At 42.1% G+C, this 27,781-nt stretch overlaps 1 protein-coding gene and 4 non-coding genes across 5 annotated transcripts; 3 read left to right on the forward strand and 2 right to left on the reverse strand.

Annotated features, from left to right (window-relative positions):
• Positions 1 to 399: 399 nt before the first annotated feature.
• LOC148670844 (uncharacterized) lies at positions 400 to 10,927 on the reverse strand. Its single transcript, XM_088631032.1, has 3 exons — positions 10,329 to 10,927; positions 7,090 to 7,572; positions 400 to 413 (listed from the first exon to the last, which is right to left on the reverse strand). The coding sequence occupies exons 1-3, from the start codon at positions 10,714 to 10,716 to the stop codon at positions 400 to 402; spliced, it is 885 nt and encodes a 294-aa protein (XP_088487158.1). The 5' UTR covers positions 10,717 to 10,927.
• A 7,182-nt stretch (positions 10,928 to 18,109) lies between these two features.
• Positions 18,110 to 18,192, forward strand: trnal-uaa (transfer RNA leucine (anticodon UAA)). Its single transcript has one exon. It is a non-coding gene; the product is annotated as a tRNA-Leu (tRNA).
• A 2,417-nt stretch (positions 18,193 to 20,609) lies between these two features.
• Positions 20,610 to 20,681, forward strand: trnar-ccu (transfer RNA arginine (anticodon CCU)). Its single transcript has one exon. It is a non-coding gene; the product is annotated as a tRNA-Arg (tRNA).
• A 1,343-nt stretch (positions 20,682 to 22,024) lies between these two features.
• On the forward strand, positions 22,025 to 22,098 carry trnan-guu (transfer RNA asparagine (anticodon GUU)). Its single transcript has one exon. It is a non-coding gene; the product is annotated as a tRNA-Asn (tRNA).
• Positions 22,099 to 26,577: 4,479 nt separating this feature from the next.
• trnaa-agc (transfer RNA alanine (anticodon AGC)) lies at positions 26,578 to 26,651 on the reverse strand. Its single transcript has one exon. It is a non-coding gene; the product is annotated as a tRNA-Ala (tRNA).
• Between the last annotated feature and the right edge of the window lie 1,130 nt (positions 26,652 to 27,781).

Below are 27,781 nucleotides of genomic sequence, written 5' to 3' on the forward strand. Positions count from 1 at the left end.
TAACTAGTTTAGTCACTTCTAGAGGGCAACAAATATTACTCTGTGTTCGTTGCAATTGAGAACAGGTTAAGTACAGTGCTGTGGACTAAGCACAGCAGCAACGTTCGTTGCAATTGGACTTAAAGTGGAGCACAACTTCAGACCACAGCTGCGTACTAAACACGGGTTGAACACCTGTTAGTACTTCACTTTCAGTTTGTTGCAATTAACCCTTAGACTTTGCACTACGAAGGTGTAAATCAAGCTCAAGCAGAAACAACCCATTAATGGCTTTCATAACTTCCATTAGTCTCCACCTCTGTCTTCCCTAACTCATTCTTGATCTTCCTAAACTAGGCGTTTAACTGAAATTCAGCCCAATGATACTGTTTAGTCTGAGAAAAAAAAATATAATAAGCGCTATTCCTGACAGCCTGAAAAGAAACAAAGATTCCTATAGCCTCAACTGAGCAAAAGAGTCCGTTTCTGCACCTTCTGAAGTATTATTTAAAAAAAAAAACTCCAGCACTGACTGGAGAGGCTGTGGGTGTCCGGGCTCAGCGGTTATATAGGACAGGACTCAGCGCGCAGCAGGTGCGACTCATTGCCCTACGCTGCCCGTGCGGAATGCGCGTCTCCTCCCTCCACACGCCACCGCCTCGCTAAACCGCCTTCATACTCCCCAGCGGCAATAACATCTCCATTTATTACATTTATTCTTCCCTCTTAACCCAGAAAACTCCCGGGACGTTTCTGTGAACCGGTAAAGCTCTCTCTGTTGGTGGTCACAAGAAGAAACAATGCACGAGCTGAAAGCAGGAAGTCAAAACACTCCTCCTCACTGTACGAGCACATCTGGGTCCAGACTTCCGAAGACTCCTAAAAGTGAATTTCCAGATTCCTTAAAGTCATGTTAAAGTCCCCCATCCGTTCGTTTCAAATGCATAAATTGGATGAGTTCGGGTACTTTTCTGATGTATTTTAATAGTTTGTAACGTGTTAAATATTTTACAAGTAAAATTTATCAACTTCACTTTCATGCGAGGTTTTGCGTGGATACAAAAACACCCCAGTGGGCAAAAGACGTATAATATACGTCTATTAAATGCATACCTTAGACGTCTAAATGTGGTCCGCAATTCGTCTAGAATGAAATTCTAATATACGTCTATTGTTATACGTCAATTATACGTCTATGATTAGATGTTCATTATACGTAAATGTTTGGAGTTCTATTATACGGATAAATTTAGAGGACTATTATACATATATGGTTGGAGTTCTGGATAACTTTAGAGGACTATTATACGTATATGGTTAGAAGTCTATTATACGGATAACTTTAGAGGTCTATTATACGTATATGGTTAGAAGTCTATTATACGGATAACTTTAGAGGTCTATTATACGTATATGGTTAGAGGTCTATTATACGGATAACTTTAGAGGTCTATTATACGGTTAACTTTAGAGGTCTATTATACGGATAACTTTAGAGGTCTATTATACGGATAACTTTAGAGGTCTATTATATGGATAACTTTAGAGGTCTATTATACGTATATGGTTAGAGGTCTATTATACGTATATGGGTAGAGGTTTATTATACATCAAAGATAGGTTTTATAGGTGTAGAAACAAGTAAACCAAGCCAATGATTAAATTTATCCTGAAAATACACATTCACACCTGAAACATATGTATTTCAAATTATACATTGTATACATTCAATCAACAATCAACATATGGGCAATAATCATAAAAAACACAACTAGTCTTAAACTTCAGCTACAAATTCTGGTAACATGGCAATATACAGTATAGTAATGACAAACACAAACTAATTACATTAACACACTAACTCAAAACCTCATTTTGATTCAAATATAAATTTTAAAATGTACAACTTCTATATTTCCAAGAAAAAAAATATTGCAATGGAAGTTAAGACGATTTTTGTCCACTATTTGCAAACCCTGTCTAACTGTCCTAACAGAACAAGAAACCTATTATTTTCAGTGTCCAGATCTCCTGGCCCCCTGCCTTGCATATGCATTCTTCAAGTAACGTATTGCGTGCTCCTTTATTTCTTTTTCTGTTGATGTAGGGTGGGACTTCAGCACCGCAGCTAGGAGAAACTTATAAAATATTACTTCCCAAATAAATGATGATTAATATCTTCTTTAGTATAATCTAAAAAATGAATGGTTTACTAAGCTCAAAGCTGAAATAAATGTATAAAATTTGGCTTGCATCATAGCAGTTGAGCAATAAAGTCTGTCCTAATCAAAGAGTACCCAAAGTTTGAAAGTACAACATAGAATAAGAATAATTAGAGCAAAAAGATTTTGTGTCATCTTCCCCATTCACACTATTTTTATGTGCCATTTTTTGCTTATTCACGTACTATTTTAATCAAAATAATATTAAGAAAGATCTGTATGTATTCAGATAGTATTATTATTATTCATACTTACTCGTCAAAAGAGGACTGCTGAGATATTTGCGAATACTTCAATCTTCTACGTTTGAAAAACGTGTCCAAAATGGTGACCAACGAATACTAGCAATGCATTGTGGTATATAACCGGAAAATATGCTGGGTTAGATATTTTCTCAACGTATGCATTTATTAATGTTGTCGATATTATGGTTGAAATTTAACATTGATAATACATTGCGGTTATGTGCCCCCCTGATGTGCAATTTTAACGCATGCAGTTAGTAAGGATCGGTCACTGTTGTAAGGTATTATATATAATGACATTATGGAATAGGATGGGGACAGGCCTGGCATCACGGGGGGAGGGAGGAGTGTCGCCCCTTCAGTTTTGGGCAAAAGGATTTACTTAACTTGCGCCCTAATAAAATAGTTGTACTTTGTCAATGGTCAGACAACACTAATTGACACTAACAGTCACTCGGACTGTTTGATGTGCAGGAGGACTCTCCGTCCAGGAAGGGCAAGTACTGTATCAGTGTCGTTAGTGTCAACATTACGATCCTGTTTGCTCAGGTGGACCGATTCCTTGCAGTAGTTTATCATTATACTTAAAATCGTTATATAACTAGGACTAGTTCTAGCAGTCTGTGCTTTCTGTTGGTTTTTACAACTATTTTTTCTTAACGATTCAGAACCTCCGTTGATGTAGCTGCAAAAATGAACGCTTGTGGTACTTTTCGGTCCAGGCAATCCAAACCGCGAGAGTGACGAAAAATGTGAAACTGAACTTCATCGCAAATACCAGATCGCTAGTCGTTATCTTCTATCATGAAGCACTAATCAATGGCATAGCTGCAAGATTTCATTTGGGTAGCTGCACCGTACAGCTCCATTTCAACTGAAATATCACCCCCCCTCAGAATTTCAGACGCCCCCCTACAGATTTTTCCCTGGGCACCGGCTCTGATGGGGGACGGGGTGTCCAGGATATGGTATCAACTTTTCTTGAGAAAATAAAAATAGAAAATCTATAGGCACTCAAACATTTTACTTTTTTTTCAGGCAGGGGGAAGACCCCTCCGCAAAACCCTTGTATGCAAAGCTGTGTAAATAAATTAATTACTGCGAAAATAATTTACTTCGTACACTATGCAGATTGCCGTATACTCCTAGATGCGGCACAAACAATGTATAAAAAGCCTTTGGCACTGTGTTAGATGTGTTTTTGACATTATATATGCATTTATTAATGTCGTCAATTTTACGGTTCCAATTCAACATTGATTATACATCGCGGCAACGTATATATACACGTATAGCTATATTATTGCTGTGATATATTCGTATATTTGACGAATCACTGCCCACTGGGAAGCCAGGGTATCGGCTTGTTACCCTCTCCCACCCCTCTCTGTGTACAGTAGAGCCACCTGTCCTGAGTGGAGGAGCTCACCCAGCTGTGTCTGGAGAGAGAGCCAGGTTATCAGCTTGTTCCACACCCCCACCCCTCTCTGTGTACAGTAGATCCTCCTGTCCAAACTGGAGGAATTCATCCAGCTGTGTCTGGAGAGAAGCCAGGGTATCAGCTTGTTCCCCCGTCCCACCCCTCTGTGTACAGTAGAACCTCCTGTTCTGACTGGAGGAGCTTATAGGCATCCTCTCACGAGGCTCCAGTAAATGTAGGGGTTTGTGCATTTACAGGGACAATTATTAATTGTAGCATTAAGTCAGAAAATGGCTTTGATGGCTATTAGAAAACCGACTTTGCGGGATAACTCAGCAACACACACACTCGGATACTAATACATTTATTAATGCATAAAATGTGCATTTAAACATAACAGATCTTATTGTGAGGGTTAGCAGAATACAAAAGGTATACATTCCATCACGAAGAGTTACAAACCAAGAGGGACATACATTCCGTATATCATTCATTTAGACCGTTTTGTAAATGAACTTTGTCACAACTTGTACATTAGATACTCAAAAGCAAGTACATGACTCATAGGAATTAAATTGATATCAACTCAGGTTGAGGTAACAATTGAATTCTCGAGCTTTAATGCAGAATGTGGAATACTCATCCGCTCTGTGGGGATTCAGATCTCCCGCGGACGCAAAGAAGCAGTGGCAGGCTGTTGCCGTGTCCAATCGGCGCTCTCTGGCCCGGTGCAAGGCAGTGTTGGTTCGACGTGAGAGAAGGAGAAGGAAGAAGAGATTTCTGCTGTGGTGCGCTGCTGATGCTCTCTGAAGACCGGCTAGTTAGTGTTGGCTGAAACTAGCAGAGTTTGCACACAGAAAAGTCACAATCTTTAGACAGGAAGAAGACCGGTTCGTTCCCGATGTAGCGCGAGTCCTGAGTACTGATATTCAGCTGTCCACAGTTCCAACCGTAGTTTATTCGTTGATCAGGTGATCGTTCGCGGTGGGTTCACGAGGCTTGCTGCTGGGCTAACCTTGGGTGGATCCTTTGGTTACATGCTGGTAACCTCTGTTCTCAACTCTTAGAACAAGGAAAAGTCCTGGCACTGGCCGTTACGTGACTGTCTGAGCTGAGTCTGAGGATGTCCAGGAGGAGCTGGAGTTGTGCCTGGAGGAACTACGGTCGCTCATTGGTTGGAAGATCCATGGGCATTCGAGAATCATTTTGTGACTAACTGGAACAATTAACAATTGTCCCAGTAAATGCACAAACCCCTACATTTATTGGTGCCTCGTGAGAGGATGAGTAACCATGCACTCTGACCTTGGGGTTGTAAACCACTTGGGATGAGACTCTCCCTTGCAATCTCCCAGACAGTGAGGCACCAGCGATGACCATTCACGTGTCTCAGCTTTGGGAGTTGTTCCTTATCAGAACACTCTTATCAGCTAGAAAAACACCTTAAATGTGAACCAAATGGAATGACCTCTCTCTATCAAGCACCACTTGAGATGAGGGAGAGAGAGACTGGCAAGGGAGCAGTAAACTTAATTCCTGTATTTTAATAAACCTTGCCGCTACAATGGTCTCTCTCCTGTGTGAATGCGCTGGTGGGTTTTTAAGTCACTTGACCGACTAAAACTCTTCCCACACTGACTGCAGCTGAACGGTCTCTCTCCTGTGTGAATGCGCCGGTGGGTTTTTAAGCCACCTGACTGACTAAAACTCTTGCCACACTGACTGCAGCTGAACGGTCTCTCTCCTGTGTGAATGCGCTGGTGGGTTTTTAAGGCACTTGACTGATTAAAACTCTTCCCACACTGACTGCAGCTGAAAGGTCTCTCTCCTGTGTGAATGCGCTGGTGGGTTTTTAAGTCACTTGACTGACTAAAACTCTTGCCACACTGGCTGCAGCTGAATGGTCTCTCTCCTGTATGAATGTGTTGGTGGGCTATTAATGGCTGCCAGCAGCCATATCACCCTGCAACTCACAACTGGCAACCCACTGAAGCTAAGCAGGTGTGAGCCTGGTCAGTACCTGGATGGGAGACCTCCTGGGAAAAACTAAGGTTGCTGCTGGAAGAGGTGTTAGTGGGGCCAGCAGGGGGTGCTCACCCTGTGGTCCATGTGGGTCCTAATGCCCCAGTATAGTGATGGGGACACTATACTGTAAACAGGTGCCGTCCTTCGGATGAGACGTAAAACCGAGGTCCTGACTCTCTGTGGTCATTAAAAATCCCAGGGCGCTTCTCGAAAAGAGTAGGGGTGTAACCCCGGTGTCCTGGCCAAATTTCCAATTGGCCCTTACCAATCATGGCCTCCTAATAATCCCCTTCTATGAATTGGCTACATTACTCTGCTCTCCTCCCCACTGATAGCTGATGTGTGGTGAGCGTTCTGGCGCACTATGGCTGCCGTCGCATCATCCAGGTGGATGCTGCACATTGGTGGTGGTGGAGGGGAGTCCCCATTACCTGTAAAGCGCTTTGAGTGGAGTGTCCAGAAAAGCGCTATATAAGTGTAAGCAATTATTATTATTATTATTATTATTAAGATACTTGACCGACTAAAACTCTTCCCACACTGACTGCAGCTGAACGGTCTCTCTCCTGTGTGAATGCGCTGGTGGGTTTTAAAGTTACTTGATTGACTAAAACTCTTCCCACACTGACTGCAGATGAATGGTCTCTCTCCTGTGTGAATGCGCTGGTGGGTTTTTAAGTCACCTGACCGACTAAAACTCTTCCCACAATGACTACAGCTGAAAGGTCTCTCTCCTGTGTGAAGGTGCTGGTAGGGTTGTGAAATGCTAGACTGACAGAAACGCGGTTTCTCCCCGTGCCATAATTGCAGTTTGTCCACTCCATCTGAGCAAGGCCTTGAGTTATTCTTCCACAATCTCTGATCGTGCTGGGGTCTCTTATTCTGCAAATGCTCCATGGAATGGACTTGCTCCATGTGCTGAAACAGAGCTGTGTTTTCTCCACCGTGTGCTGCTCAGCAGTGTGAATCATCTGGGGCTCGTTCTCCAGCTCTCTGAGTCTTAAACAATCCAGTTCATTCAGCTGTTCCTCTCTTTGGCCAAGAACAGTCATACTCTCCAGTTCAACAATTTTCCCAGTAACCAGATTATTAAACCTGTGTGTAAAGTCATCAGATACTAAGGGATCGTATGATTGTTTGAGACTCTGCAGTGACAGTCTCTCCACTTGAACAGAACAAGGCCTAATTATTATCAAGCCCTGTAGGAGCTGCTGTTGCTCCTCCCTGTACTGACTCTCCTCTGTGTGCTGTATATGAGTAATGTTCTCTTCACCAGGTACATCAGTCTGCTGCTCTGCAGGGTCAATCAACTTGGGATCCATATCCTGCTCTGTAAGATTTAAAACATCCAGTTCTTCACTGTGCTCTTGTACAGAGACACAGCCCAGTTCATAACAACCTTGTGTAATATTGATTGTGTCCAGATTATTCATCTTCTCTGTAAAATCATCACATACTAAGAGCCCAGGTGTCTCACTCTCAGGCTCTGTCTTCATCATGGCCACAGAGTCCAGATCCTTGACACTCTGTCTGCTGTCTGTGTGCTGCTCACTAAGTGCCTCTTTCCCTTCTGCGGAAGTGAGCTCTGTCTCTTGCATCAGACTGGAGCCCCACTCCTCCTCACTGTGCTGCTGTTCAAGAGCCCTTTCCCCAGCGTTGGAGAGAACACTGGCCTCTGAGCCTGTAAACACAGGCCAAGAAGACACGACCTTTATAAGAATAAACTTTATTTTATAGTTTTATACCTTTAGAAGTGGCTTCTCAAAGCATTTTACAGAATGCCAACAACAAAAAATACACAAAATTAACACGATGAGAATACGCAGTTAGAGGAGACAGTAGACAGTGGTACTAAGTACAGTAGGAGCAGAGGGGTACAGAACAGTTCAATAAAGGCTCTTCTGAAGAAAAAGTTTTTAAGTCTGGATTTAGAGTTTAGAGAAGGTGACTCTCTGATATCCTTGGGGAGAGAGTTCCAGAGCTTGGGGCAAAACAGGAGAAGGCCATGTCACCCATAGAGTGTAGACAGACTGGGGGACAAATAGTTGAACACAATTAGAAGAGCGAAGATTGCAAGGTAGGGAGTAGGGTGATAATATCAGACCAGTATGGAGGTGTCAAGCCAAGACATGGAGAGTCTTATAGGTGAGCAGGAGGATTTTTAAGTCGATATGAAACTTGACAGGAAGCCAGTGCTAGGACTCCAGGATAGGAGTAATGTGATCATTTGTACTAGACGTGGTCAGGGTTCTGGCTGCTGAATTTTGGACATACTGAAGTTTGTTCAATGTGGATTTAGAAACCCCAGAGAGTAGAGCGTTACAGTAGTCGATTCAAGATTAGACAACACTTTTCAGCCACAGTTTGTGATAACATAGGGCGTAGTCGAGCAATATTTATGAGGTGAATGAAAGATGTTCTGACAACATGCTGCACATGTGGGTCGAATGTCAAATATCATCCCCAAGTTATTCAATTTAGACTGAAGCTCAAGTACAAGACCATCTACAGATGGGGTTACACATTGGTTGTACAAAGGTGATGGGTGGTGCCAATAAGCATGACTTCAGTCTTGTCAGAGTTAAATGAAGGAAATTTTATATCGGGGATGCAAATAGAATTTGCACATCAGAGACAGCCACATCAGCGTCAGGTTTGGTATGGATGTATATTTGAGTATCATCAGCATAGTAGTGATAGCTGAGGCCATGTGATCTAAAAAGCTTTAAACTACACACACGCATACTAGTACACTCACAATCACAATCAATTTGGGTTGTTTTAACATAGCGGAATATGTGGGTATAAGGGCATGTTCTGATTTAGCTTAGTCAGAAACCTAACTACCATGTAAAAAGTAAGACTACTGTAATAATATCACTATTACATTACATTTACATTGACACTGCACAGAGAGAGAGGGGTTAATACAGACACACTGACTGCACACTACAGTAGATTAACACTGCATTGAGAAAGAGAGGGGTTAATGCAGACACACTGACTGACTGGACATTCCAGTACATTAACACTGCACTGAAAGAGAGAGGGGTTAATACAGACATGGACAAACTGGAACTAAGAGCATATTACCACTGCACTGAGAGAGGGGTTAATACAGACACATTGACTGCACAACACAGTACATTAACACTGCATTGAGAGAAATGGGTTAATAGACACACTGACTGCACATTACATTACTTTAAAACTGCACAGAGAGAGGCAGGTTAATACAGACACTGACTGGACACTGCAGGACATTAACACTGCAATCAGAGAAAGGGGTTAATACAGACACGGTGACTGACTGGGCACTACAGTGCATTAACACTGTACTGAGAGAGAGGGGTTAATACAGACACACTGTCTGCACACAGCAGGATATTAGTACTGCACTGAGAGAGGGGTTAATACAGACACATTGAATGGACATAACAGCACATACACACTGCACAGAGAGAGGGGTTAATACAGACACACTGACTGGACACTCCAGTACATGAACATCGCACTGAAAGAGTGGTTAATACAGACACAATGACTGAACATAACAGTACATTAACACTGCACTGAGAGAGGGGTTAACACAGACTGACTGGACACTATAGGACATTAACACTGCAATCAAAGAAATGGGTTAATACAGACACACTGACTGCACACTACAGGTCATTAACACTGCGCTGAGTGAGAGGTTAATACAGACACTTTCTGGACACTACAGTACACTAACACTGCATTGAGAAAGAGAGGGGTTAATATAGACACACAGGATTAATATTCAAGGACTCAATACAGACACAGACCTTGGACGACAGTAATACTTAAACCAATTAAATAATGTTTATATACACAATCATTAGTATACTTAGTAAAAATTTAGACCAATACAACGTAAATACAATATTTATAAATGTTCATGTGGATAGTTGCGTCAGCATGCGTAGGCTTCCAAGGAACAAGTAATAGGTTCATTCCATGCTGAAAAAAGGAGAGGAAAAACACGGCTCCACGGCCGAAACGTTGTGTTTTCTCTCTTCTTTTTTTCAGCATGGAATAAACCTATTACTTGTTCATTTATAAATGTTGTTTCCTAATGACGTCAGAGTACAAATTGATTCAGTGAAACAATTGTTGAATGTGAACGAGGTATTTTCAGCGCCGTAACCGGACAAAACAATTCAGTTTCCAGTAAATAATCCCGTTGCTACATCACACAAGTCTTTCCCACGTCACTCTGCATCTCGCCACTATATTCTCACCACTGAGGAAAGCTTTTTTTATGACACTTTGATAGTTTGTTAGATAACGAGAATGTTTACTCTTGCGAGATGTTTTCTTTAAAATAAAGTTTAGTTAAAAAAAACTCACCAGTGAGAAAGTTATAGACACTGGTTTTAAACACACTGACTTCATACAAGTCACCACACTGACCTGAGAGCTGCAGTTCCGTGTCCATTTCTTCTTTTATTTCTGCAGTGACTTCACAGGGAAGCGTGTGTCCAACACGATCTGTCTGTTCCTGATCTCCTCTTGCTCCCGACTCCTTCTCCCACAGCTGTAATCTCCACTTCAGGCTCTCGTTCTCCTTCTTCAGCTGCGCCATTTCACTCCCGACACTGTCCTCCACACACTGTGTGATTTTAAACACGGCACGTCTCACCAGGACCTGGGAGACGCTGCGGAGTTTGTCTTGAAACTCGTCCTCAGAGTCAGACATCCTGTTTCGGAAAACTTCTGACACTTCATACACGATCGATTTGAGCAAAACCTGCATGAAAGAGTCAAGCTGGGTTTGCAGATTTAACAAGCACTCCGCCATCCTTCTTCAGAGTCGGTCAGAAACAAAGGCTGACTTGCGATTTAAACAGAACAACTTCTTTATTTTTATTCTTCACAGATTCTGTTGTCAGGTCTGTGCTCTGTTCAAGCATAAACACAACCGACAAGACGCTACGTTTTAAGAAACTGAAGTTATTAAAAAAACAACTTCCTTCTTTACCTAAAGAAAATGATTCAATCACCTACACGTGGGTGAAATATATGCAGTGTTGCGTAGTATGATGACGTCATTCGTTAACGTGGAGGCGACTTCAAGACAATCGAGAAGCGGAGCTGAGAAAGAGGAGTCTCTGCAGCCGGATATAAACTTCACTGCACCTCCTATCGCCACCTAGTGAAGAGGAGTCAATCACCTGCAACTTGCGCCGTTCGTAACTGAATTTTATGAAACGCAACAGATTTATTTTTTTGCCCTTCCACAACCCTCCTCCCCAACGAAAACGTCTCAAGCGGATTTTTGTTCTACATCTCTATGTGCAGGTTTTTGGTTAAAGAAAAAAAAATCCGTCATTTTCTTGCCATCTGGCAGTATTTCTTCTGCACTGATAAGCAAGATTTGTATTTCATATTTCGCAAATTGTATGAATGTTGTTGAAAAACAAGTTATTCCAAGGAAGGAAGTAAATATTTGCATGAAACTAAATCAAGCCCTATGTGATTGTCCTTAATGATACTGTAACGCTAACAGCCACCAATGAGTGTGAAAGCCGGCTTACCAGAGTGGTGATGTCTACGCCCTCCCCTGTGGATAGCAGGGGCTGCAGACACTGGGCTGAAGGGAGATCTCTCTTTAGCTCAACTGGCTGGGTCCCTGTTGAGTGACGCCGGAGTCCCAGGTTCGAGTCCCCAACAGTGGGGGGCCGACCTGATGTGGCAGCGGGAAGGGCACCCACGTGAACCCCGTAGTGTTACATTGGTGTCAGCAGTAGGATGGGATAGCCCTTCGCCAAGGACGGCGAGTTAAGCGGGGGAGAGTGTAATGTTTACGGCCACCAGAAGCGTGTAAGAGCCGGCTTACCGCCGCGGTGACATCTCCGCCCTTCCCTGTGATACCAGGGGCTGCAGCCGCTGGGCTAAAGGGAGATTTCTCTTTAGCTCAACAGGCTGGGTCCCTGTTGAGTGACGCCAGAGGCCCAGGTTCGAGTCCCCAACGGTTGGGGGCCGACCTAATGTGGTGGCGGCGAGGGAACCCACATGAACCCCGTTGGTTACAATACATTCTGTATGACAAGACAGGAAGAAAGGCACCTCGGGATTTTGGACACAGGATCTCCTGTTTACTGAGAGAAGTTTTAACCATCTGGCAATTTTCATGTCCAAGGAGCTCAATGTGCTTTCCGTGTACAACAGCGTGTGCTCTACATCCGCCACTGAAACACAGCACACGCTCAGCATCTTGACATCTCCCAAACAGAGCCGTGCAGAGACCTTTTGGTGGGCAGTGGCTCAAAAGGAGAGAAGGGGCACTTTCCGGGGCAGGATTTGTTGCATTCAAGTATCCAGGACACAAATCATGCCCGCTTGTATTTCTGTGTTTTTTTAATTCTACAGGAAGTTTTAATGTGACTTCAGAGGCATTACAATATTCACAACCTTGGCAAAAAAAAAGGTTGTCCATAATTGCTGATTATGTTTGATTAACAGACAAAATATTATACCCCCTCTACTGAGCATATACTTTATTTTCCTGAAATAACACTGTAGCGGCGAGGCTTATTAATAAGAAAGAATTAAGTGTTCTGAGCCTTCCCAAATGAGGCCCCATTTCTCTTTTCATCTCTGTGGTGCAGCCTGTGAACCTGTGATAAGGTTTCCTAGGACAGCTCCCAAAGGGGGATGCACTTAGCTAAGCCTGGCTATCATGATCAATGGTCATCCATTGGCGCCTATCTGTCTAGGGAGTGCCAGATGGACATCTGGACTGCATTCCTAAGTGTCAGGAGTAAGTGACTCATATCTCACCTTGATCAACCAATCAGGGACTGGTAGGGCCGAGTAACCCACGTGGGACTCTGATGCCCATGGAACTTTCAGCCAATCAACGAGCTGAAGTTCCTCCAGGTTAAAACAGGTAACACAGAGATTCAGTGAGATTCAAGAGATTCAGTGGACTTCTGAGACTATTCTAAAGGGAATTCAAAGGAGAATTCCAGGGCAGGACGGCCCAGGAGCAGAAGGCTCCCTAGGGCAGGACATTCTCGCAGCGCGCCTCCTGACCATCCTGAGACTCAGCCCGGACAACCACGGAACGGCCAGTGTGTCCGAGTGCCAGAGCTTTCCTTTGTTCTAAGAGTCTAGAGCGGAGGTTGCCAGGGAGTAATCAGAGGATCCACCCGAGGTGAGCACCAGCAGCAAGCCTCGTGAACAGGTCGGAACTGTGGACAGCTGAATCACTATTCAGAACTAGCTCTTCATCAGGAACGAACCGGTCCTCTTCCTGACTTGCTGGGACCCACAGTCATCTTTTCTCCTGTGCGCAAACTTTGCTAGTTAAAGCCAACACTAACTAGCCGGTCAGTGAGCATCAGCAGCATCAGCAGCGCACCGTCGCAAGCCGCACAGCACAGCCTGGCACCGAGCCAGAGAGCGCGGATTGGACAGCAACAGCCTGCAACTGTTTCTTTGTGCCCGCAGGAGATCTGAATCCCCAGAGATTGGATGAGTATTCAACTTCACTCCATTACAGTTGATATCAATTTAATTCCTAAGAGTTATGTACTTGTTTTGAGCATCTAATGTAGAAGTTATAACCAGGTTCATTTACGAAACGGTCTAAATGAATGATATACTGAACGTATGTCCTCTTGATATATGTAACTCTTTGTAACTGAATGAATATATACCTTTTGTCTTCTGATAACCCTCTCGATAAGATCTGTTAGGTTTATATGCATATTCTATGTATTAATAAATGTATCCTTGTGTATTAGTACCTGTGTGTGTGCGTTGTTTGAGTTATGTCGCATGGTTGGATTCTAAAGCCATCAAAAGAATCAATTTTGTGATTTACTGCTACAATTAATAATTGTCCCAGTAAATGCCCAAACCCTACAGAACTGGTGCCTTCAGAGAGCCACTACATTACATTTTGGCTATGGCAACGTTACAACACATCTTAACAAGAGGACAGGACAAATAAAAGAATTACCATCTAATTACATGCAATACGAAATACAATATTTTTCCATCATAAGAGCAAGAGTTCACATGATAACACATCAAATTAAAAAAAAATTTTCCCCAAAAAGTGTCTATTGTGGGACAAATATTCAGGAAGTTTATCACCATTCTCTCTTGTGCGTTAGACTTTCAGCAAGGAAAAGTGAAATTTTTATGATCCATAGCCTTGAAGCCTTGAAGTTGAAGTTAGCTGTTTGTATAAAATGCAAAAAAGACTGGCAAAAATACAGAAGCAGAATCGTCAAGTGGCAGAAAAAAACTTGGGCCAATTGAAGATGGTATAGTAGGCTGACACCAGGAACACTTGGCCTACAAACAGCAACAGTATCAGATGTAGCTGCAGTGTATTGGCTTGTGGAAACATATTTACCTGTGTTAATACAGTTCTTCTAAATGGACAGAGAAACATGAACAGACCTAAACTTAACAATTAGTTTCAGTCGCTAAAACTAGAAGTAATGATGCTCCAGGAGCTGCTGGAACTCACAATCTCAGCATGACTCTGCTGTATAAGTATGCTGACCTATTGCACCACCGGAGCAGCGTGAGTCCCTCTCCTCACACAGACTGATGCTGCACAAACAGGGTGAAACAAGCAGGGTTTTGGCTGTGGATCCATCTCCACATGAGGGAAGGGGACAGTAATACAGCAAGGAAAAGACAGGAGAAGACACTGAAAGTAATGTGCTCACTGGAAAAGAGGAAGGGGAGATGTGGTCAGACATAAAACAGATTGGTGAATAATTTCAAGCGACTTTTTTGTTGTCAATCAGCACATGGATTTCCCTTCATCTGTCTTCCTGTGGAGGACATGACGGGAAAGGGAGAGGACATGAAGCTCATGTACAGGGGGATACTGAGGTGTGTCAGGGTGAACAGTTCCCTCATGATCTTCTTTCCCGTGACCAGGTGAGTGTGGCAGGGTTGCCCTCTGTCTGCCCTGCTCTTCTCCTTGGTGACTGAGCCCTTGGGCCTGGTGATCCGCAGGAAGGAGGGGGTGCGCGGGGTCACCTTGCCTTGGGGCGCTGCCACCTCACTGATCTATTAGTATGCCAATGACACCACAATAATGTTGACAGAGGTGGCGGAGATCCATTCCACCTTGGAGGTGGTTCAGGCCTACTGTGCTGCCTCTGGCACCGGGGTTAACCTGGAGAAGCCCGAGGTCTTGCTGGTAGGGAAGGCAGACACTGCCCTGCTTCTTGGCTACCCTTCAAGGTGGAGACGGGTCACCTGAAGGTCCTCGGAGTCTATATTACTACTGATGAGTAGGCCACTGGGCTTCTGCTGTGGAAGGAGAAGCTCGTTAAGATAAGAGTCAGACTTGGCAGGTGGAGACGCAGGTCCCTGATCTCGAAGGGAAGGGTCCTGTTGGTCAAAATGCTGTGCCTGTCCACCCTGTGGTACCCTCTATCTGGATGCCTCTTCCCGAGAGGATTGAGAGAGAGATTCAACAGCTGGTGGTGGGCTGCATATCGGGGGGGAGAAAAGAGAGAAAATAAACACAGCGTTTCGGCTAAGGAGCTTTCTTTGGGTTAATTAAAAGTAAATGGTTAGTTAAAGTTAACCCAAAGAAGGTGCCACAACTGAAACACTGTGTTTCCTTTCTTCTCTTTTGTGCTCACTAGGCAGGCCTCCTGACCTTTCACAGTCATGCTTTGTTGTGTGCAACTTTAATTATCTTTTTAGGATTTTTTTAACATGGCAACTTCCACCGAGATGGGGAGGGTATAGGGGTGCTCTTCAATAGCTTTTTCATCTATACACACAAACGGATGTGACCAAGACACTCAGAACCTGTCACGCAGGGGCAGACTGCTGAGGATAGGGATCCAATGCGGTGCCCTTGGTAGGGTTGGCGCGAGACGCAGGCGTAGTCGGAGTAAACAGGCAGGGGTCCGAGTCCGGGAAGGCGTAGTACAGGCGTAGGCACAGAATCGACAGGCGAAGGCGTAGTCAAGGGACTGGCAGGGGTCGGAGTCCGGGAAGGCGTAGAAGTTGCCTCGGCTCTTCACCCCACTGCCCTCAGGCAAGAGATATAAGAGCATACGGACACTTACCACAAGATTCTTCAATAGCTTCTATCCACAAGCAGTGAGACTGGCGAACACATTTAGCCATCCCCCTCGGACCACACCTACACCATGACCATCTACCTCTTTATGATTTCTTATCTATTGCACATCTCCAGTCATTGTTTACACGTCTGTGTTGTTTACATTCAAACTGTCTACATGTTTACTTGCACATTGTCTATTGTTTGTTTGTACATTGTCTTGATGCACTGTTTGCACTTTGTTTTGTTTTTTACACTTGTTTTACAATCGAGAGACTTTCTGTAAGTAAGAATTCCATTGTACCAGTACCGGTTACATATGGCAATAAAGTTCAAGTTCAAGTTCAAGTTCACAAGTAATAGGTTTATTCCATGCTGAAAAATGATCAAATGATTGATGAACCCAAGTGATTTGAAAGAAATGTTCCACAACTCAAAGCGAGGTTGTATAAGGTTAGGGGAGCTGTCTGATGTGTAAAACACCTGGTTGCAGCACTGTGGCTGTTGTGCTTGAAGAGCTATTGACTCGTGAATAGCACCCTCCTATCACCATGTACCGGCTGTCTAATGGTGCCATATGGAAATAAAAAAATAAATAAAGGGGCCACAGCCACAGCAAGGTTGTATAAGGTAAGGGGGCCTGTCTGGTGTGTAAAACACTTGATTTCAGCAGTGTGGCTATTGTATTAGAAATGCTATTGAGCCATAAAGTCGACCCACCTATCGCACTGTATTACCTGTAGTGTAATCTTCAAAAAATCATTACAAAATAAAGAAAGCGGCCTCAGCCACAGCAAGGTTGTATGAGGTTCGGGGGCCTGTCTGGTGTGGAAAACACTTAGTTTCAGCAGTGTGGCTGTTGTATTTGAATTGCTATTGAGCCATGAAGTCAACCCACCTACCCCAGTGTATTACCTGTAGTGTTATCTTCAGAAAATCATAAAAAAATAAAGGTTCCACAACCCAAAACAAAGCTGGGAAAAGTCAGAGGACCTCCTTAGTGTGCAAAACACTTACTTTCAGCATTGTGGGTGCTTTGGTTTAAATGCTATTGGTTTGTGAACAGAATACCCCTATCCCAGTGCATTGTGCCACATTAAATAAAAGCATGAGAAAAAGAGATTCTGAACACAAAGCTGTGTTAGTGTTCTGTGTAAAAAGTCGGTATGAACATCATGGGAGCTGTTTTTAATTAGCCGCTGAGTAAAGAATATTTTAATCTTGCTGCTGTCAGTAGTATTGTGAATATAGTTGACCCTTAGTTGAATGAAAACAGGACATAAAGGAAGGGTTTTAGAAATCAAACAAAGCTTTATTCCCATGCTTACAGTCTGGGTAATTGGAGACTGCACTGTTCTGCTTCCTATGGTCATATATGGGTTTTTCACACGAAGCCATATTGAACAGTATTTCTCGCGTTGTGAACGTGTGCACACAGCGGTCCCCCAGGTTCCAGTTCGTGCGTAATTACGCATCGATGAAAAACTGGAGGTTTAAAAAAAGATAATTAGCTCACTGATAGTTTGATGTAAAGGCTGTGGAAATATCCACAAGGCGTGGTCTTTAAAATGCATTTGGTTTGAAGGCGTTCTGTGCTTCCATTGCGGAGATATGGACAAAAGAATATACATGCTTGGTAAAAAAATGTCATAAAAACGAAAAAGTAAAGGCTGAGAAAGCATTCACAATGTATTTTATACACAAAGGAAGTATTCTCGCAACTTTAAGAGGTTTCGTGTAAACGCTACAGGCGTGCCAACATCTTTTTCGAACTTCAAGCTGTTTACCCCGGTTGGCTCTTCTTTCTTGCTGGGTGATGGCAAACTTCTTGAGAGAGGGAGTCTCCTACGTAAGGCTGCTCTTTGTCAAGAGTGGAGACAACAGGAACAGACTTCAAACCGACATTAATTACTGAGAGCAGGCGAAAATGTCTTTGGAAAAGAGGAAATGACTGCTGACCGTAAACAGAGCTCACGCTCAGCTCACGGACAAGTGCTCCTCGTTAGTATAGTGCTGAGTACCCCTGCTTGTTGCGCGGGTGACCGGGGTACGTTTCTGTGACAGGGCGCCGGTTTAATTTTTTTTAATTGTTGAATCATATTTAAATGTTAAACAACTGATCAGCATCTAGCTGTAGATCAGGATGGCTGAGTGGTTAAGGCATTGGACTTAAGATCCAATGGACAAATGTCCATGTGGGTTCAATCCCCACTCCTGGTAGTGTTGCAGTAAGTTTTAAGTGACAGAACACTCTATTTAAATATGAATTTACTAAATTTCAGTTCAGTTCTCTTCACTCCCACTCCCTGGTATAACTGAACTCTCACTATCGCATACTGAAGGCTTTAAATGCATTAGCTGTGATACAGCTCCCAGTAAAGCCAGAATCAAACAGTTTGTTCTGTTTCTCATGGTGATCCTCTTCTCGATCCAAATGAAATGTTTAATATGATGCCTCAAGAAAAAAAAAAGGAGTGAATTTCCGCCTCTAATGATTGATGCCCTATCAAACATTTTGTAACATCCCCGGAAGTTTATAAAGTAGAATCCTGGTTTGTGGCTTAAATTCAAGGTAACCAAGACTAAGGAAACAAGTTGGAAACTTGATGTCGAACTGGAATTTAATCACCCGGAATATTTCACTACTTTGGGTAGTATGTGCCAGAGTGGAGTTCTTTAGATCCGTTTGACAGCTCAGTTGGTAGAGCGGAAAACTGTAGTGGGAACAGTAGGGAATCCTTAAGTCGCTGTTTTGACTCCGGCTGGAAGGAAGGTGCTTTTTGTGAACTTTAATCAAAGAGTTAAAATAGCGAATCTTTTTCACTCAGACGTTGATCAAAAGCTCAATAAACGATGAAGCAGAGGCTCTTGTTACGATTTCAGCCAAAATCTGATTGTCTTGTTTTGGCCAAGATCTGATCTTTGAATTAAGGGACTACTCTGTCTGATTTGTAATTCAAAAGTAGATACAAATGTCACTGTTTTCAAAGGATAGGTACTTAATTGGCTTTATGATTTGGTATTGATTTTGTATCGTTATATTATTAAGTTTGTGCTTTCTGTGTTTTCCATCGTATTGTGAACTACTTTTTTAAACAAAGGCAAACACAGCACACATCTGTTTATACCAGCGGTGAATTGTACATTTTTATTAAGTACAATCTACTGTATTTTTAGAAAAAAATGGCATACTGTGCACGATATGTTGCAGAAACACAACCTGATATTTTCATAATTATTATTTTAATCATTTGACAAGTATGAGGTCCCGGATCCAAATCTTCAGTTCTGATTTTTTTTAAAGTGATATCTTCTCTTCCTCTCATGGAAATCACAAGATGTGAGCAAATGTTTTTTGTTCTTTTTTTTTCACATTGTGATCCAAAGAGCCTCAGACGCACAGTCTGACAGTAACCAAACCAGAATGGATTCTGCTGGGAGCCGGACTGAGCTCATTCTCACTCCCTGTGCTGAAAACAGAATCTCTCTTCCCCGAACATCGTCTACAGCTGCTAGATATTGCTCTGCGTCCTACTGCTCCAGCAATTCCTTTGACCAAAGACAGATCACTTGTGTGCTTTTAAACTTCTTGCCGCTACAGGCTCTTTGATGGCTCATGCTGATCGTCCTGTGGATCCAAAAGAAAATGTTAAAGCTGACAAATGTTTGATTGTAATTTGTATCTAGCTACAACGTCCCTGGCAAAGATAATTTATTAGTTGCATGCAATCGGAATCTTTTACTTCACGTATGGTAGTGGAAATAGTTTTAAAAATGTTTTCTAAAGAAGATTGTATTGCCAGGACCTGCCTTTAGCGCTTAGTAGCAATGACGCTGTTGCTATAGATGGACAAGAATTTAAGATGAATTGATGATCTAAGCTAAAATAGCCCTAACACGCTTCCTGTAACAGTGTTTGTATTTATAGCAAGTAATATTCTTTTTCAAACCCGAACGTTGCTTTTGCATTAAGTGTTATGTAACCATTAGCGGTTTCGGTAGCTTCTGAAGAGCGCACTTTTCCAAACTGAAGCCTATAAGAACATTATTCAAGACACACCATGGCCCAGAATCGTGCATCGGGACAAGGATTAACATCCATTGAAAGTACTCCCAAATAAAAGATTTGACCGAAAAATTAAAAGAGTAGGCAAGTATTAAAACAACACCATAACTTCTTGACTTCCAATCTCTTTCTTGGTTCAGGCCATGTAAAATGACATATTCAGTGGAGTCATGCCAAAGTTGTGAGTTTAAGCCTCACCTGGAGCAGCCTGGTTTTCTGTCTTGACAGGTAAACAGTGTTTTGTGTTATTTGCTAAATGGAGAGAGGATTCTGTGTTAATTGTGCTCCTCCTGGGAGAGGTCAAGATGAGACGTTCACGGGGCTGGTGGTAAATATCCTGTCCAGGAATATCGAGGCTGTAGGGGGTCAGATCTATAGATGTAGTAAACACATTAGTGGAGATGGTGTGTCTGCTCTCCGTGAGAGAGCCGGGCTGGAAGAATAATCTGTGGTCTGGGAAGAAGAGACCCTCGTTGGAAGAGCGGCGCTCCTCACAGGAGAGAATGAAAACAATCTTTTTCAGGGACGCTGATTTTTCTCTTTGGGTGAATTAAAAACACTCACCATGAGTGACCTCGTGGTGCAATGGTAGCGTATCTGACTCCTGATCAAAAGGTTGCGTGTTCAAATCATGTCGAGGTCAGCTGATGTGGTTGCTTTTGAAAGTTAGGGAGTGTTTGGTCACTTTTGTATGAAAAAGTGTCTGAAGCCTGTAATTATAATTTGCCCTTTTTTAATTGTGGTTGAAATCCACTCCCATGTACCAAGACCTTACAGTATATTCATGTTTACTTAAATTACTAACTATTGGACTATTGGACATTAGTTGGTGGTTTTTTTTGTAACGATTTGCTATTTCATGCAGGAAAGAAAGGAACCCAGACCCAACGTTTGCTTTCAGGTGCGGTTCATTTACATAACGGACATCTATTTCTGAGGAGCCTGATTTAAATCACACAACCCCTGTAGAAGTCGAATCGACAATCTTATAAACCGAAATCAGCCGCGTTATCCATTAAACCACTAGCCCGTCACGTAAATGAATTGTACCATGGTGAGTTCAGCGCCGCTACTAGTAATACCCCACCCCCATCTTAAATTTCTAAGTGAGAACCGTGTTTTCTACATTTTTATCAGTTTTAAAAAATCAGTACTTTTAAGCAGACAAAGCCTTTATGTGTCGCTCTGAATTTCTAATTGATTTAGAATTCCCAAAAAAAAGTGTTTTGTTCCACAACGGCGTGAAATGATCATGTCTTTCACTCTACTTCTCTCTAGTAGTAAAGCTTATCTTGCTAGGTGAGCATTTGCTCCGGTAAATTAGGTAACTTTTCATGTTAACTCACTTCTTCTAAACAACATTTCCTGGTGCATGTTTTCTCCATGAAAAAATACATTTTCCCTTAGATGATTTCTCATTTAGTTTCTTCAAAGAGTACAGAAAGAAGAAAGAAAGGAAAAGTGTCATAAATGAACTCTGTCGCCCTTGGGAGATGTCAAGCGCATTGGACATGAAAAGTGCCCAATAAAAGCCATTTCTCTTACGGTCAGGGCTCCTGTTCCATGTAAAGGAGGCAGCTTGCTCAGCCGGCAGACTCAGGGCTTACTGAACGCAAATGGCTCAGAGCGGTGTGTCCAAGCTGCTGTAAAAGAGGAGAATTCTGCCGGCACCGTGGCTGAGTCGGTTTAAGTACCTGTCTCGTTAACTGGAGATCCTGGCTCCACATCCCAGCTGTGAATTTCTTCCTGTCTTTTTGTGCAGAAACTACCATCTTGGACAACCGCACAGGGCTTGATTTAGTTTAATGCATGAATGCATTTCCTTTCTGCAACAACTTGTTTTTCAAGAAATTAATGCAGCTTGTGAAAAATGAAATTTAATTCTTGGCTATCAGAGCAGAAGGAATATTGCAGACTGGCAAGAAAATGCAAGCTATGTTTATTTTTTGACCGGAAAGGTGCGAATGGAGTAGAGCCTTCCTGTCAGTCTCTGTGGTGCAATCGGTGAGCGCGTTCAGCTGTTAACTGAAAGGTTGGTGGTTCAAGCCCACCCAGGGACGTTCTTCTTATTATTGTCAATGTAAACACTGCCTCCGCTAAAGCCGAAACCTTAACCCTCTTTATATTTACCGAAAATGCGAGTCTTTTGCCCGTGTCCAAGAACAACACTTGAACACTCGGGGAAGTCAAATAGTGATCAACACCGCAACTCCCCAGACAACCATATTCACCCATGGAAACGTATCTTTGAAGGGCTGGCGGGAGATATCATTTACAGTACAGTAAAGAAAGTAATACTGAAGGGCTGGAAGTCCTGGAAAGGGTTAATAGAAGCCTCTTGCTTCTGCCCTGGAACAGAGCCCACAGCTGCCAGATCAGTGACCCCTGAGCCCAGTTCACAGAGAGGAGAACCACGAGCTCTTTTATGTCTCTAAGAGGGCTGGGAGAAAGGAGAAAAGGGGGAGATGTGACTTGAGTCCAGGCTGTTCTGTCTGATATTGTTCATGTAGCAGCACTGATTGTCTGAATATCTTCTGGTTCTGGATTGTGAGGATAGGGAGCAGAACGGAGTTGAGCTTCTGTCTGAGTGTGTCTAAGCTGTGAATCTGACTGAGAAGAGAATAATGTTTTTTTTTATTCTGCCTCAGAATTTTTCTTCTTTGCCAAGTGGTCTTACATCCCCTTCAGAAACTCTGCACAGACTGCCAGAGAGAAGAGGAGAGAGAGATGGACAGATAAGAGCACACGCAGCGAGAGAGACATATGTCTTGATTTACTTTGAAGCAAGTGTTAATTTCCCTTCTGGAACAAGTTGTTTCTGAACTTCAAGAAATTCAAACAACTTATGAAAGATAAAATACAAGTCTTGCTTATCAGGACAGAAGAAATACCGCAGGAAAATGACAGTGATTTTTCTCCTTTAAACGAAAAGTGGAGAAAAACAACGGCAGTACATTTCCGTCGGCTTGATTTAACTTAATACAAGTATTCACTTCCTTTTCTGTAGATTACAGCCTGCAAAAGATGAAATAAAGTTATTGGTTATTCATGGTCAGTGCAGGAGAAATACTGCTGGCTGGCAGGAAAATGTCAGTATTTTATTTTAACTACAAACGTGCGAATGGCAAAAAGCAACGTGAGTGTGTTTCTGTGCAGTTGTTAAACAAAGGGCTGGTGGTTCAAACCCACTCAGGGATGTGCTTCAGATTGTTCTGCTATAACCATAATCTCTTCTTAAACTTGATGGGATTTCTTTGTAAACCCTCTTGATCTTTGCAGGAAATGTGCATTTTACTCGTGTGGAACTACATGTAAACAATTAAGTACCTAAGTCAATGTTCAAGAGAACCATTTTCACGCGTGGAATTTTATCTTCAACTGGCTGTCAGGAGAATTCATTTATACACCCGTTGTATCCTTAGCAAAAATATTTTAAAATTAGAACACAGATTTGTTGGAGAACTTGACAATCCTTGACAATCATTAAATGAGCATTATACAAATGTGCATTGATATTTTGTATATGTACCTTAATTGTAATAAATATAAACATAATTGCTTTGATATGGATGTTCATTTGAAGGATTTGAGGAAACTATCAAGGATCTCAGAACAACCAAAGATACATTCCCAGTGGGCATTGATTCGTCGAATATACGTATATTTACGGCGAAATTACGTCTATACGTATATATACGTCGCCTCGACGTATAATCAACGTCGAATTGCAACCGTAAAATCGACGACATGAATAAACGCATATATAACGTCGAATACAAATCTAACACAGTGCCTGAGGCTTTTTACTGTATGTATCGTGTGTGCCGCAACTAGGAGTATACGGCACTCTGCACAGTGCACGAAGTAAATTATTTTGGCAGTAATTAATTTACACGTGTATAATAAATATAGTAAATATAATAAATTAATTACTGCCAAAATAATTTACTTCGTGCACTGTGCAGAGAGCCGTATACACCATTTCCTGGACACCCCGTCCCCCATCAGTGGGGGAAAAATCTGTAGGGGGGCGTCTGAAATTCTGAGGGGGGAGTGATATTTCGGTTGAAACTGAGCTGTACGTTGCAGCAACCCAAATGAAATCTCACAGCTATGCCATTGATTAGTGCTTCATGATAGAAGATAACGACTAGCAATCTGGTATTTGCGATGAAGTTCAGTTTCACATTTTTCGTCACTCTCACGGTTTGTATTGCCTGGAGCGAAAAGTACCAGCGTTCATTTTTGCAGCTACATGGACGTTCTGAATCGTTAAGAAAAAAATGTTGTAAAACCAACAGAAAGCACAGACTGCTATAACTAGTCCTAGTTATATAACGATTTTAAGTATAATGATAAACTACTGCAAGGAATCGGTCCACCTGAGCAAACAGGATCGTAATGTTGACACTCAATAACGACACTGATATGTGCAGTTCCTGGACGGATAGCCCTCCTGTCCATCAAACAGACTGAGTGACTGTTCGTGTCATTTAGTGTTGTCTGACCATTGACAAAGTACAACTATTTTTTTAGGGCGCAAATTAAGTTAGGTAAATCTTTTTGCCCAAAACTGAACGGGCGACATTCCCCCCTCCCCCCGTGTTGCCAGGCCTGTCCCCATCCTATTCCATAATGTCATTATATATAATACCATACAACAGTGACCGATCCTTACTAACTGCATGCGTTAAAATTGCACATCAGCTCATAGCAGGGGGCACATAGCCGCCATGTATTATCAATGTTAAATTTCAACCATAATATCGACAACATTAATAAACGCATACGTTGAGAAAATATCGAACCCAGCATATTTTCCGGTTATATACCACAATGCATTGTTAGTATTCGTTGGTCACCATTTTGGACACGTTTTTCAAACGTAGAAGTATATCCGCAAATATCTCAGCAATCCTCTTTTGACGAGTAAGTATGAACAATAATAATACTATCTGAATACATACAGATCTTTCTTAATATTATTTTGATTAAAATAGTACGTGAATAAGCAAAAAAATGGCACATAAAATAGTGTGAATGGGGAAGATGACACAAAATCGTTTTGCCGTTTCTCTTATTCTTATTCTATGTTGTCCTTTCAAACTTTGGGTACTCTTTAATTAGGACAGACTTTATTGCTCAACTGCTATGATGCAAGCCAAATTTTATACATTTATTTCAGCTTTGAGCTTAGTAAACCGTTCATTTTTTAGATTATACTAAAGAAGATATTAATCATCATTTATTTGGGAAGTAATATTATATAATTTTCTTCTAGCTGCGGTGCTGAAGTCCCACCCTACATCAACAGAAAAAGAAATAAAGGAGCACGCAATGTGTTACTTGAAGAATGCATATGCAAGGCAGGGGGCCAGGAGATCTGGACTCTGAAAATAATAGGTTTTTGGTTCTAACTGTTAGGACAATTAGACAGGGTTTGCAAATAGTGGACAAAAATCGTCTTAACTTCCATTGTAATATTTTTTTTTCTTGGAAATATAGAAGTTGTACATTCTAAAATGTATATTTGAATCAAAATGTGGTTTTGAGTTAGTGTGTTAATGTAATTAGTTTTGTGTTTGTCATTACTATACTGTATATTGCCATGTTACCAGAATTTGTAGCTGAAGTTTAAGACTAGTTGTGTTTTTTATGATTATTGCCCATATGTTGATTGTTGATTGATTGTATACAATGTATAATTTGAAATACGTATGTTTCAGGTGTGAATGTGTATTTTCAGAATACATTTCTAAACCTAATCATTGGCTTGGTTTACTTGTTTCTACACCTATAAAATCTATCTTTGATGTATAATAGACCTCTACCCATATACGTATAATAGAGCTCTAATGTTATCCGTATAATAGACCTCTAACCATATACGTATAATAGACGTCTAAAGTTATCCGTATAATAGACCTCTAACCATATACATATAATAGACGTCTAAAGTTATACGTATAATAGACCTCTAACCATATACGTATAATAGTCCTCTAAAGTTATCCGTATAATATACCTCTAAAGTTATCCGGAACTCCAACCATATATGTATAATAGTCCTCTAAATTTATCCTTATAATAGAACTCCAACCATCTATGTATAATGAACGTCTAAACATAGACGTATAATTGACGTATAACTTTAGACATATATTAGAATTTCATTCTAGACGAATTGTAGACCACATTTAGACGTCTAAGGTATGCGTTTAATAGACGTATATTATACGTCTTTTGCCCACTGGGAACCGCCGAACACGCAAACTGATTACACTGCAGAGCCACAGGCGCCTCACTTTTCTCCATTCTCTGGGTCAGGGTGAAAAAAAAACTTTGCTGGTATTAGCTGGCCTGCTGGGAGCACCTCTTCTTCACTGATAAGCAAGATTTGTGTTTCATCTTTCGCAAGCTGTATAGATTTCTTTCAATACAGGTTGTTCCAGAAAGGAAACGAACACTTGCATTCACCTGGATTAAAAGGCATGGGTTTTGCCCGTAAGGATACATTCTGTACAGTAAGACAGGAGGAAAGGCACCGCTGGGAATCGGACCCAGGATCTCCTGTTTGCTAGATAGGCGCTTTAGCCAACTAAGCCACGGCGCCAGCAAAGTGCTGTCCTTTGACAGCCACTTGGACACGTCTCAACTGCTCTGAGACATCTGCGTTCGGTGTGCACCGAGCCTGCTCGCCTTGCAAGTTGCCTCATTTACATGCGATAGCTCCACCACTAAGAGAAAGGATGAGAAATGGCTTTTATCTGGCACTTTTCATGTCAGAGGATCTCAATCTGCTTTCCGTGTACAAGAGGATGTCCAACTCATGTAGCTAAAGACGTAGACGACAGTGCTCCACTGAAATCTTGATCTCACAACCCTCGGCATGACTCCGCTGTGTTCTGCTTTAGACAAAAGGGGGGAAAAGACTTCTTTCATCACACGTTTTGCACTGTTTACGGTGTTTGCAGTGCTCTTTCTTAAATGAAAACCAGGAATCGGCACCATATGAGGTGACACTAGATAATATTGGAACAAGTAGCCTCGCCATTCCATGCGTGACGTGAGCAAAGTGTAATTCCTGTCTTTATAGTGTGCTTGTTAGAGACTTAGCTGGCACCCAGAGCGCTTTAAATCCGGGAGTCAGCAGCCCAAGACAAGAGAGCTTCCTTCGTCTATGTTTTTTGCGTGAAGGGGGGAAACCATGCGTGTGCTGCAAACGATCTTAATATCGAAGTGCCGTCCCACATAACCGATCCGAACAATCTGCTTTACAGAGGAGCACTGCCGGAGCTTATGGTTGGCAAACTGAAGACCAGGCCGACCTCTTCTGTGACTCTTGAACACTCAATCTCAAGATTGTGAATTCAAGCTCCACGCTGGCGGGAAATTCCATAGGTAATGATCACATTTTCTTGCATGCTAATCAAAATAAATATTAAGAAACTTTTCCCCATACCAGTTTTTTACAAAAGTAAAGGCACATGGCACATGTGTGCCACATCACGACCGAGTTTAGTGACAACTACCTCAGAGATTGGAAGCTGGGTAGTTTCAGATCAGATCACTTTTTTATCAAAGGTTCAAACAAACCCGAATACCTTTGCAAGAGAAATTTCAGAATCCCAGTCAAACCCAGTACGTTTGCTGGATCCCTCAAATTCAGCTGAACTACAGCACAGATCTGCAGTCCATGGTTAGAATACTGTGGGTGCGTTGCATAAGCCATACTGCCCAAAA

Source organism: Lepisosteus platostomus, chromosome 5, assembly GCF_059453375.1.
Source record: "Lepisosteus platostomus isolate fLepPlt1 chromosome 5, fLepPlt1.hap1, whole genome shotgun sequence".
Lineage (NCBI taxonomy): Eukaryota > Metazoa > Chordata > Actinopteri > Semionotiformes > Lepisosteidae > Lepisosteus > Lepisosteus platostomus.